Below are 12,414 nucleotides of genomic sequence, written 5' to 3'. Positions count from 1 at the left end.
TCTTAATAATTGCTCCATCTTTCTTCTATCTTATATATCCAACAGAGTTTGACAAAATTGTTCGATACGTCATCAAGAAAACGAACCCTTTGCACTCCAGAAGTTTTTTACCGGAAATATTCAATATTTCCTAATGAGATACAGATGACATTTTCTTAGATTGAATTAAGAAATCTCACATGCATTCAGATTCACATCATTGATTGATAATTGATGCAGTGATGTATTAAAAATATTAAAATAAAATATCAAACTTTACAGTTTTTCTGTGTCAAATCATTTGGCGACTGAGAGGCGCCTCTGGAGTGCAAGAGGTTAACGTCCAAGTTTCTATGGAAAATGGCAGTCAAAGTGTTAAGCGAAAAGTCGAATGACCGTAATCTATCGATGTAATCTACCGATCTTTCAAGTAATCTTCATTACTGTCAAAAAGGAGTTTTCGACGGCAACATTTCCGAAGACACGTTCCGGGACTAATATAGTTCTAAATTCGATTCGCTATTTCAAGTAAAAAGGCATCCTTGCCCATTAAGAATATTTTTACGAACCACTGGAGCGTGCTGCATGAATCTGCATGGTCTTAATCTATTTCAGCTGCAACAAGCTTTCAAATAATACGCTTTTTACCATTCCGCGCCGCTCGTCGCGTTCGAAGTCTGCTTTCGAAATTCTTTTGGTCTCTGATTAGCCGAATTCCCGATCGTCGCGTCCCCGGGTAGTCAGCACCGTGTCCATCGCGTGGGATCCCCGAGGCGTTAACGCGGCGCGTAGTGAAACTGACGAATTAGATCTGGTCCGGGACGAAAATGGTGAAAGACGGGGGGAAAAAGAATTGGGCGGTGGCCTGGTGCCACACTCACGCGTGCCTCCGTGAAATTAAACGATTCGTAACGGATTATATATCAGCCGAGTCGTTACACTTCGCTTGCCAATGGAGAGAATATAATAAGAAACGGTGAAACGATGATCTACGAGGATTCTTCGGCGGTTCCGCGGCTGCTTTTAGCGCTCGAGAGAAGCCACGGGGAACAAACTTGTTCATCAGGGACAAAGATCGGGGAACTTTGCTTCTCGGCGAGCTCCGCCTCGGCTAAAATGGGTACACCGGCCGATCCGAAAATGTAGGTAGCGCATCCGAATTAATTAACCTACTGTCGCAACACGGGAAACAACCGAGTAACTTTGTTCATCGATTTATACGCCGCTGCGCGAGGATCCATCGAGGGATCGCGAGATTTCCGACGAGAAATCGTACGCGAAACGTGCTCCGAGTTTATGGAAAAACATTGTACGATCGATCTAGGCTCTAGTTTTGAAACGTCGAGCATCTACTTTTAGGACACATGCTTACTTTCTTCTGTGATGTCCTGTTTAACGCGTTTGGTACGGAATTTTTGTAAGAACATTTGTTGTGAGATACGTGTCAAAGAATTGTACGCGAAAGAAAAACGTAGTAATATGACAATATTACAGAAGTTTACAGAAGCTTGAATGTAATTTGATGTATTTAAAAAGTCAGTGCACTTTGTAAGAAAGATACAACCGAAATTTAACCCTCTATAGGCTCGTGTGACTTTGAATTCACGCATCAATATACCGGGTTAAATTGACTTATTTAATTTTTCATTGCAAAATGACGAACGACATTAAATAATTAATCAACTTAAACTTTCGTACACACAGGCATTCACGTTCGACGTCATTGTAACTTGAAAGTTACAAAACATATTCGTTTCAATAAAATTATTGAAACTATTGAATACATTGTTAATTTATGTTCATACGTTGGTATTCATTAATTTCATACTGCCTAAATTTTGTTATAATCACGAAACAAAATTCGGCCCATAGAGGGTTAACCGCTTGGCCTATGATTTCTTTCTGAACTCTGATCGATACGGCTACTTTGTCATTAATAATTTATTGGAAAAAGAGGAAAATTCTAAACATAGTTACGCCTATATCTCCGTTTAAGTATAATAGTTGATTACAGAAGAATAATATTTACTTCGAATTCGAATGAACCGAGTAATATATGTATTTGCTGAATCATGCGGAAAATCTTCATCACGAGTCTCACTCTCAAAATATTAGAAATTTAGATATTCCCATGGACATTAAAGAATTTTCTTTAGGAGAAATCCATGGTGGCTTGTAAGAGTAAAGTCCCAAGTTTGCGACGAGCACTTAGGGACACGGATAATTTTTAGGCCAAATATCTCGAGCTCGTATGAAATACATGTAATTAATTGGCTGCGTTACGCGCCGTTCACGCTCGCGTTGATTAACAGTCGCTAATTACATTAGGCGCCTAATACAACGTTATCGCGCAGCTGTTGTTGATGCCGTGCACGTGTCCAGAGTTTAGTAGGCGTTTATGATTAAATCGTATATTACGCGCGAAATGAAAACTTTCGCCGGCTCGCGGCCACGCGCGCCGCGTAAACGCGTTTCGCACGCTCGCCCCGTCGCCGCGCGTCGTTCGAATTGTTCCTTTCCACGGTAATTATTTTCGTGGCGGTGCCATTAGCTGATTAAGCACGGCAATCTCGGGGGAAACCAGGAAAAGGTGCGCCATTTAATGTTCACCGGCTGACCGTGTCATTTTTTCGAGCTCGATCGTCGCCGCGGGCGCGATTGTAATTGCGAACAAGAGAATTTCGAGCGAGAACATTCGACCGACCGTCGGAAGAACGTTACACTCGATAATTTTCAACGACATGCTTCGACCAGCTGAGAAACAGTCGTTTTCTAGAGGGATTTTTGGCCTGGCCGATTGTTGTCTCTGGCAACACGTATCGATACGTCTACATGGTACATCGTGTGTGTGCATGCGCCCTTGTGCACGATAATGGAGGGTTGTTCGATTAAAGAGGCGAGAGAGCCGCACGCACAGCATACATTTCTATCGTAATCAGCCGAGCACTTCTCTGCCTCTTCGCTCGCAAAGCAACCCTCGTCTTATTCCAGAATTTTCTACGACTACCTAATCACAATTTCCGACGAGCACATTTTCCATGTGATTAAGTAACGTCGGTAACGACGGCTAGATCATTCGATACCATCCGAACAACGCAGCTACTCGAACGGACGCGCGTAATCCTCTGAATTCGACGAAAACTGAAAAAAATACCGATCCCAGTCGAAAAGGAGGCGGTCGAATGTTGCTGCTCGCGACTATTGATTTTCGTACATCTATAGAAACATCACCATCCGATAAAACAGCGATGGACTGTACGGGATCATTTGGAATCACGCCAAATGATGCGTTTGGAAAGTTAAGCTGGCTATACTCTTCGCAAAAGCATTAGCGCGAATCGTCGTTCGTTCGGTACCGAAAACCGACGCGAGCATTTCAGGCGACTGGAACCGTTCGCAACGAACGGAGACGTTAAAAAGCAGTGCGAGATGAGTGAAATCGGTTCGAGCGCGCGGCCGGTCCGACGGGCATCGGTTCGCATTTCATTGTGCCTAAAGGCGGTCGGTGTGACAATACGAGAACGGAGAACGCGGCGAGCAAAAGGCACCGTTCACACGGTGCACAGCCGGGGCCTAGGCGGATGATGTTGACATGCGCGAGTCGGCCGAGGATATGTCCGTGAAACGAGCGTGCCGCGTCTCTCCCGTGGCCGCGCCGTGGCAGGGAGAGTGCACGTTCCTGATCAGTAGCACACTTTCATCGCGGCGAGGAAAGTGAGCTGTACAAACGTGGGAGCAACGGCGTCCCGTCTCGGTTTCGGCGTACGGTCGTCAACGGCGCGTCGGGAACGCGAACGAGCCGCGAGTCGTTTGTCGCGAGGAACGGGAGAGAGAGAAAGAGAAAGTGAGGGAGGAGTGTGCCGCCCCGTTTGCCGTGCCACAACGCGAGAGGAGAAACGTGTGCGCGTCTTCGTAGGGACGCGTTTCCATCGCACGGTAGAAAAGCCTTCCTCTTCGTCGTTTTTTCGCCGCTTCTCCTCGTCCGGCGGCAGCCTGGTGGCTCCTGCCACGCGCCGTCGAGGACACCCGATCGCTCGAGAAAGTCGACGGCGACCTCCGCGGAGAGCAGCTGCCGCGACCCCCTCGTGCTGCACGCCGACACTGACCCTGAAAGCCGGGAATTCGTTGCTCGGGTATCGGCGAGATCAACCATTGGGTCGCGTGAATCAGCCGAGGGATGATTCTCCGAGGATTGATCCTCTTCGGGGAAGGGTGATTCATCGGGGTGTCCGGCGTTGCGAATGAAAGGGGCGAGGGCGATCGAAACGGCGGCGGCGGCGGCGGCGGCGGCGGCAGCAGCGGCGGCAGTCACACACGCGAGCTCGTCCAACGTAAGGAGCAAACTCGGACGTTTAAATCGGACCGTGAAGGATCCCGGTCGGCGTTTCTCCGGCAATGTGGTTCTTGTTTGGAAGGAATGCATAGATTCAAGATGGCTGATAGCACCGCGTACCCGTAGCGATCGCGATACGCGATTGTCACGCGTCGCGGACGCCTCCGTACGCTACGTCCGTCGTATTTTATAAATATCCAGTCTCCCGTCTTTTTCTCGATCAGCGCCGGGAGACGGAGATACTCGCGCGCGCCTCGTGTGTCGTCGAACAAGCTCACGGTGCGTCTCGCTTTTCCGTTGTTGCACGTTTCTTGTTTCCCCGAGCCTCGCACGCTTCTTATTTCCAATTCCCCCGGAGCGCACGGGTCTTCGCGATTCGACCGACGTTATTCACGAAGCTATCGTTAACCTTGAGAACAAGTCAGTCGTTCCCCGGACGATCTCACCTGAAACATTGTTCGAAAGTTACTCATTGTCGGTTGCGTTCCCGGGATGGTTCAGGAATGATCTCATTTTTCGAGTAAGAATATTGGAAATAAACCGTCGCGTGGGCGTGCGAGTGGTTTAGTCTTTCTTTAGAGGTTCTTCGTGGAGAATAAAAGATGTTCGTTCCTCTAGTGAAGGGAATCGGGTTCGCTGGCAGCCACGGGATGAGTAGGAGCAACGAGAACGGTCTCTCTCTGGCGACGCCGCCGGCGATTCACGTGGGTCCGATCGTGAATCCAGGCACGAACGAGACGATCTCGATCGTGATCCCGCTGTCGGCTCAGCTGGCGACCGTCAGCGGCCAGAAGATGGACAACAAGCCGTCCTGCAAGGATTGCACGAAGGACGCGAAACCGACGACCCGGCTGCGGAACGACAAGACCAAGGGCTGCCCTTACCCGGGCTGCACGCGGTACGGCCGTGCCTTCTCCAGGGCGCACGACCTCAAACGTCACATCCTGCGGCACGAGATGAGGAAGGAGAAACTGTCCGATTACGAGAACGCGATCAAACCGCGGACCGCCAACGAACACGGTGAGAGTATAGCGTACGAGAGACAGGCTGCCTGGCCCGACGACGTGAATCACCGGGAGGCCAATGGGAAATCTTACAGCTGCCCCCATTGCAAGAAGAAGTACACCAGTGAAATCAAGCTGAGGGCTCACATAAGCTCGCACGAGAAGGTACGCGAATCCTCTAGTACGAGACTCTGTCTTCGACTATCGGGTCGTTCCACGAGTCGCTTTTCATCGTTGCAGCCTTTAGCAGTACCTGTAGAATCATTCGTTTAAGTTCGAGAGAAGCTTGTTGCTCGTAGAACGACTCGATACTCGATAAACTAGGATCCAATCCTGTCATGCTCCAATCTTTCAATCTTATTTTCTAGCTGACGGACAAGAACGTCTGCGCCCTGTGCGGGATCTGCTCCAAGGACGGAGAGGAGCTTCAGGAGCACATGAAACGGCACACGGCGAACTTGTTGGACGCTCAGTCGGTCCTCGGGAAGGACTCTGGGAAGGAGCAAGGGGAGAAGGAGGATGACTTCCTGCTGGAAGAGATGTTGCTGCTCCACAAGAATCCCCGGCGTCCGTTGCAATCCGACAAGCCGAACGGCTCGAAGATCCGCTGCGACTACTGCTCGAAGACGTTCAAGACGAAATGGACGCTGAGCTCCCACGTGGCGGCGCACGAGGGCCGTTTCCAGTTCGACTGTAATCAATGCGGGAAGAAATTCGTGAGAAAGAGCCATTACGAGGGTCACGTGCGGTCGCACGAGGCCGCGAGGCCGTACGTGTGCGAGCAGTGCGGGAAAACGTTTAAAGAGCTGAAGCACAGGCGAGAGCACACCAAGAGGAAGCACCCGACGAATCAGAACGCGATACAGAGTTTGCTGGACAGCATCAGCCCGTGCGCGTCCGAGGAGATGCCGGTCGATCAGACGAAATTCACGCTTCTGATGCCGGTGAATTTCTCCGTTTAAACGGGTCTCCACGGCAAACCGGGGCGGACACTCGAATGGACCAAACAATGCAGAAGTTTCTTACGAAAGTCTGTTGCCCGTTCCATCGCGGAGAAAGTACTCGTTCGTCGGAACGAGTCGCTGACGATCGTCCTGTCTCGCAGCGGACTGGGGCGTCCAGGTCGACGATTCGCTTAATGTTAGTCGCGGCTAGACTGGACGGGGATTTATTTGTCACGCGCAAGTTCCGTTACACTCGTTTCCTTCTTACTCGCCCGCGGGGTTTGTATATTCCTTCCTGTCTGTAATCCAACGAGTATAACGTACACGCAGACCAAAGACAATCTTGATTCCGATCATCCTTTGAACTGTAAATATGATTCCAATAAATTCGAGCGAAAGATATCTGGCATTTTCAATGGTAGCTAGAGTGGTTCGGCGACGGATAGAATTCGAATGTAAAACCGTCAAGCGACAGTCGAACAGAAAAACAAAGAGAGAGAGAGAGAGAGGGAGAGAAAGATTCTCGATTGCGTCCAATATGTTGCTTACTTTATTCCGCTGTCTCCCTGGACCGTGTCGGACATTTCTAGTTTTATTTAAATTCCCTTTCTTCAGCGAGAACCGACGTTTCACCGAGCATGATCGGAACGAGGATAACGTTTTAGCGACGAACACGAGCGATCGGGGACTACGCTGAAACGGAGAGGTCTTTGGCGAACTGGCAGTCCCTTATCGCTTGCCTCCGGTTTTTAAATGAACGCGCACAAACGGCAGAAGGTACCCGCGACAAGATGCGAAGAGTCCGAAGAGCTACAGAGACATTCCGAGATCACCTCGGCCCTACGGTCGAGCCACCGAAGACACGCGTTGAACACGCTTCCGCCGGAAGTATTGGAGATGATATTCCGACTGCTTCCGCTCCACGAAGTGGCCACCACCGTGCGCTTGGTTTCCAGGTGCGACACGCGCATTGACCTCGCGAAATCATCTTACTCTCTGTCTTTTTATGTTAACCTTACGCGAAGAAATACGTGGCACGTCGATACGATTTATATTTCCCAAGTACCGCGGTCTATAGAACAATCGTATCGATGTGTTATTTCGTTGCTGATGCTTTTCTTCGTTCGCTACGCGTTGTCGATCCAACGGCAAAGTTGTACAAAGCGAATCTGTCTATGCAACGCTGAACAAGGAAAACGGGTTGAACGCGACGACCAGAGAGAGGTTTCCTTTGGCATTTTCAGACACTGTTCAACAGTGGCGGCGGCAGTATTGAACACCGCGTTCCTCGCGGTTGGCGCGAGGTTAGAGGGTCTAATGAGTCGCGTGGACGAAACGATACGGCAGGTGAAAACGGACGAGGAAACGTTGGCCTGCAGCAGAGCGCTGAACGCTCTGGAGTTGACCAAGATACAGTACAAGTTGCTCAGAGCTGTCACTTGGCGGTACACGCATCCGCCGTCGGAGAATCGCCAGTTCCCTCGGCTTTGTTTCTACGCTGGGAGCTTGCTCGATGATCTGAACGACCTGCTGAACCGGCTGGCCAAGTGTCACGCGCTCGTTGTCGACTCCCGCGACACGCTCTCCAGTGCCGTTGATTTCATCAACGTGTGCAAACGGTTCATGAACTTCTTCGAGAAAGTCTCCGAACGCAGGGTGAACAGGTGACTCTCTTTTGGCGCAGCTTCGTATTCGTTATCTAGACCAGAGTATAAAACGCGTATTTTCGATACCTTCGTCCACTGGAATCTACTAGACGTATATCTACGTTCTTAGATACTCTCTCTAGATGTAGAATATTACGCGGATCTCCTTATCCAAAGCACGTGTGACATAAAGAAATGATATCGGTAGATCGGCACTAATTTCCGGCTGTAAGGTCGTGGACGTTCTGGACTGTCTGATAGAGGGTAGGCAAGTATTGTCCTTGAAGGTGACGAAGAAACGAACCGGCGGTAATACCGTCAACATGAAGCTCCGATACGTGATGAAACGTGCCTGGTTCACGTGCCTGGCGGTCTCGAGGAATGCCGAAGAGAACTCCTGGAGGGACGAGCAGCGTTTCATGTATCTTAGGTTGCGCCGTTTAGTGGGCAGCGTGAACGAGCACCTGTTAGAGAGTTTACATTACGAGAACGAGTTACATTTACAGGTGATACTAGATGGGAAGAGGAAAGAGGCATTGATTTTCACAGGAACGAAACACTTCTATTCCTATCGTTCTGCCCTTTAGATACCTTTGTCATTCCCGCTGAAACCACCGCCAGCTTCCACGTACTCGGGATACGGAGAATACGGTGGCCAGTTCTTTTACTACGGTAATATGAACAAGTACGCGTACGAAAGTAAATTCGTGCACAACACGAATCCATTGAACGCCATGCACAACACCGAGCAACAGGTACAGTGGCCACCGTGTTTCGATTTGGTAATCGAGGTCGAGCTGAAGTGTACTTCCGAGTTAGCTCCGCTCGCGGTATGGCCGTTATTGAAATCGGACGAGTTCGAGGCGTACGAAACGAGGAAATTCAAGGATCAGCAGCTCGTCTTGAAGATGACGGTGGTGTGTCCGGCGTCGGTAGCCAACAGATTGCCAGACACATTCGTCTGGGAGTTGCGTACCCCGCGACATGCACGGAAAAAGTCGTAACAGAAATTATATAGATTCGTCTATGTCTTGTATATTACATTTTATGCTGTTAGCTATACACCTATACACAGATGAAACATATTTAATAGTAGTAATTTGTAGAAAGATAATAAATACTTTTGTCAGTAAATCGACATTCGCAGAGATACACGTATATCGAGTAATTAGAATAAAAAGTTCTGATCGTAAAGGTTTATTTATACTGTACTATTGAGATATCAAAATTAATTCGAAGAGACCATTTTCAAAGGCGATTCCATTTTATCTTCCATCGATTGGTGTATCCAAGTTGTCTGGTTCAATTTCCTAGCTCGCTTTTCTAAAATACCAAACGCATAATGATTCAGAAGAATTCCTTTGGGTAACGCTATTCCTTGGAATCTGTAGACGTTGTCCGTTTCTGATATCTTGTGAACAGCGGTGATCGTACAGCGTCCTATCAAATTCGAATTCCCTACCATCGGACCTTTACTGATATCTATGTGATCTCCAACTCTGTACAATACAATCTTTCCATCGTTGGCTCTTACTATATTTGGTATTTGTTCAAATTTAATTGGATTATCTTGAAATATTTCCATGGCAACATCTTCAGTGGTTTCAAGTCTTTCCAAGGGTAGTTCTTGATTTACGAATTTTATAAATTGAGCAGACAAAGCCTGCATTTCTTCTTTGATAGGTCTCCAATCTGGCAACTCTATATATACATCGTACACAAAGCTTCCTGCTTTTATAATTGGTATTGGGAAACTGTGCAAGTGAACCTTCACCTCGTCTTTAAACGAAGAATCTATAACAGCACCCAACAGGAATGAACAAGTTCGCCAAAATGCTACATTTACAGCGTTCACTTTAGGGCTGAGTAAACTCAATAATTCTAATTTACAATTAGATGTCAAAGGTTTATGCATGTCCCATGGTGACCCATCAACTAACGCAAGGGCAGATACTTTGACAACACCTTCTGAAATATGTTTTGCACAGTCTGCGGGCGTTGATAAACATTTGTTCATTACAAGAGTAATCTCTTCTACTGGAGACACATAGGTGACTTCTATTTTTTCTATTCTTCCTACAGCTGATTGTTGTCTCTTCTTTTCTTTATCAAATAATAAGTTTTTCTGTTCTTTTATTTCAGTTTTCGACAATGTACCTTGACATGTTGTTTGGAAACTTGATTTTTGCAATCTTAGAACATTAAAGCTAAGAATTCTACACCTACAATTAATTTTGAATATAAGTTCTGAACAATGAATTATTGTAATTTTATGAAATACATACCTCTGAAACATGTTTAAGCAAATATATATTGTGCAAGTAGCTTATAATATGTATTAATATTGCATCTGTGCACAAATTTGTAGAATTTGATTTGATTTCCACTTTTTTTTTTTATTTCTTGCTTTACACTTCAAAAGTATCTGAAATAATAGAAGAACAGTGATTACGAGAACTGGCAGAGATATAAACAGATCTTATTATAACATAAGGATCATGGAAATTTATTTATAACAATACAATTATATGAAAATGTTTCAAATTATCAACACATGTGTAAGCAACGAGTCCAGATATAACCTTTCTTCACTATCCATTACTCACCGAAATTTATTTATTTGAGTTATACGTAAAGTTCATGTCGTTCCATTTTCTTTTTACAAGTAAATTGTTTACTTCTATGAATTAGCGTTTAACATGATGTTTTATCATTTTTTATTTAAAAAGAGTAAAACACTATGAAACTTATAAATACTACATACACACATATATCAATAAGAATCTATCATCACGATGTATTTTCAACATCATTTGCGTTATTTTATTAAGGCGCGTACACATGTAAAATATAAGTTGATGTTTAAATTCATGAAAAAACTAATTTATCGTTCAAATTTACAATTAAAATGATAAATCAATATTCCTTTTATTTCTAAAAATGATTGTTATTCAGTAATTTATGAATTGTGCGTGTTGTTTAAGTAGTCGAAACATGTTGCAATATGCGTATGTTCCTTAGTCACATGTAGTAAATTCCAATCATTGAAAACTATAACGAATAACACTACTTATCTCAAACGACAGTAAATACAAACTAAATTTTCCTTATTTTTTTGTAATTAACATCACATCCGCTCCCTCGATGGACCAATTACACGGATACTAATAAGATGTTAATGTTCTGTCCGACTTGTGGTAATGTGCTTCGGGTAGAAGAAGCCTTGGCTGGATTGCGGTTCGCGTGCAATACGTGTCCTTATATTTTTAATATATCAAGAAGAATTAGCAGTCGAACGTATCCAAAACTTAAAGAAGTGGACGATGTGTTAGGTGGAACTGCAGCTTGGGAAAACGTAGACTCCACGGAAGAAAGATGTCCAAAGTGTGCCCATCCTCGGGCATATTTCATGCAAATACAAACACGATCTGCTGATGAACCGATGACAACATTTTACAAATGTTGCAACCCTCAATGTGGTCACAATTGGCGCGATTAAGGGTACGTTAAGTGATTACTAATAAATTAGACGAATTTAGATATAAATTCTTGTAATTTGTAATGTCTTTCATCATCTTTAGTATTACAATATCGCTGATGAGAATGTGATTAAGAATTAAGATAGTTTTTATTTTAAATGTACAGAATGCCAACATAATATTTAGAGAAAAAACGACATTGCCAGATATATTAGTTGGTCCAATGGCAAGATCTGTTCAAGGTGCTAAAATGGAGATAAATCAGTTGGAGAACAAATTATGGATATGCAAAGGAAAAAGAAGTGCGGCAATAGCTATACAATTGCTTAAAGAAGGTAAAGTTATAGCAATTCCAACTGACACAATATATGGTTTAGCTGTTGACGCGTCGAAAAGTGATGCCATCAAAAGGTTATATCAAATTAAAAAAAGAGATATGAACAAACCATTATGTGTTTGTGTCAGCGATGTACAGCACATACCTAACTTGTGTGTCACTGATCATTTACCTACTGATCTAATAAACACAATGTTGCCTGGACCATACACAATTGTTTTAAAACGAAAACCAGCTTTAAATAAAAATCTGAATCCTGATACTGATACTGTAGGCATAAGGGTACCAAACCACAAATTTATAAGACTATTGTCACATATTGTTGGACCTTTAGCACTAACAAGTGCTAATGTAAGCAATGCAAAAAGCTGTTTATACGCAGAAGAATTTCAGAATTTATGGCCCGTATTAGATGGAATTTTTGTTACACAAGGTAGTTTAGCCACCTCTGGAAGTAGAACAGGGTCTACAATAGTTGACTTATCAATTCCAGAGTATTACAGAATTGTACGTTTTGGAACAGGAGCTCAGCCATTAATTAATGTACTAAAATATTTCAAGCTCCAAGAACTCGAGTCCAATAAAGTATAATGCATATCTTATTATGCTGTACAGAAACTTTTAGAGATCAATAAATTTAATAATAATACAATTTATTATTTATTTATGTTTTAATCTTCATTTATTGATAA

At 44.8% G+C, this 12,414-nt stretch overlaps 5 protein-coding genes across 7 annotated transcripts; 4 read left to right on the top strand and 1 right to left on the bottom strand.

Annotated features, from left to right (window-relative positions):
- The first annotated feature begins 3,565 nt into the window (after positions 1 to 3,565).
- Positions 3,566 to 6,662, top strand: LOC116426730 (uncharacterized). Of its 3 annotated transcripts, none has more exons than XM_031976072.2 (3): positions 3,566 to 4,310; positions 4,931 to 5,481; positions 5,685 to 6,662. In XM_031976072.2, exons 2-3 carry the CDS (start codon positions 4,963 to 4,965, stop codon positions 6,276 to 6,278), a joined length of 1,113 nt encoding a protein of 370 aa, XP_031831932.1. In that variant the 5' UTR covers positions 3,566 to 4,310; positions 4,931 to 4,962; the 3' UTR covers positions 6,279 to 6,662. The 3 variants fall into 3 exon arrangements, with proteins under 3 accessions (XP_031831932.1, XP_031831931.1, XP_031831930.1); XM_031976071.2 differs by lacking the exon at positions 3,566 to 4,310 and adding an exon at positions 4,317 to 4,591; XM_031976070.2 differs by lacking the exon at positions 3,566 to 4,310 and adding an exon at positions 4,598 to 4,832.
- A 128-nt stretch (positions 6,663 to 6,790) lies between these two features.
- On the top strand, positions 6,791 to 8,955 carry LOC116426727 (uncharacterized). The gene is made up of 3 exons (XM_076374071.1): positions 6,791 to 7,924; positions 8,115 to 8,412; positions 8,494 to 8,955. Exons 1-3 carry the CDS (start codon positions 7,014 to 7,016, stop codon positions 8,908 to 8,910), a joined length of 1,626 nt encoding a protein of 541 aa, XP_076230186.1. The 5' UTR covers positions 6,791 to 7,013; the 3' UTR covers positions 8,911 to 8,955.
- A 132-nt stretch (positions 8,956 to 9,087) lies between these two features.
- On the bottom strand, positions 9,088 to 10,698 carry mRpL39 (mitochondrial ribosomal protein L39). Its single transcript, XM_031976066.2, has 3 exons — positions 10,513 to 10,698; positions 10,192 to 10,331; positions 9,088 to 10,128 (listed from the first exon to the last, which is right to left on the bottom strand). The coding sequence occupies exons 2-3, from the start codon at positions 10,200 to 10,202 to the stop codon at positions 9,135 to 9,137; spliced, it is 1,005 nt and encodes a 334-aa protein (XP_031831926.1). The 5' UTR covers positions 10,203 to 10,331; positions 10,513 to 10,698; the 3' UTR covers positions 9,088 to 9,134.
- Positions 10,699 to 10,922: 224 nt separating this feature from the next.
- On the top strand, positions 10,923 to 11,702 carry Polr3K (RNA polymerase III subunit K). The gene is made up of 2 exons (XM_031976154.2): positions 10,923 to 11,407; positions 11,552 to 11,702. The coding sequence occupies exon 1, from the start codon at positions 11,079 to 11,081 to the stop codon at positions 11,403 to 11,405; it is 327 nt and encodes a 108-aa protein (XP_031832014.1). The 5' UTR covers positions 10,923 to 11,078; the 3' UTR covers positions 11,406 to 11,407; positions 11,552 to 11,702.
- On the top strand, positions 11,609 to 12,345 carry Tcs1 (Threonyl-carbamoyl synthesis 1). The gene has a single exon (XM_031976153.2). It carries the CDS (start codon positions 11,609 to 11,611, stop codon positions 12,311 to 12,313), a length of 705 nt encoding a protein of 234 aa, XP_031832013.1. The 3' UTR covers positions 12,314 to 12,345.
- Positions 12,346 to 12,414: the final 69 nt, after the last annotated feature.

Source organism: Nomia melanderi, chromosome 1, assembly GCF_051020985.1.
Source record: "Nomia melanderi isolate GNS246 chromosome 1, iyNomMela1, whole genome shotgun sequence".
Classification (NCBI taxonomy): Eukaryota; Metazoa; Arthropoda; class Insecta; order Hymenoptera; family Halictidae; genus Nomia; species Nomia melanderi.
The sequence above is the reverse complement of the archived record's forward strand: the minus strand, read 5'-3'. Positions and strand labels throughout refer to the sequence as shown.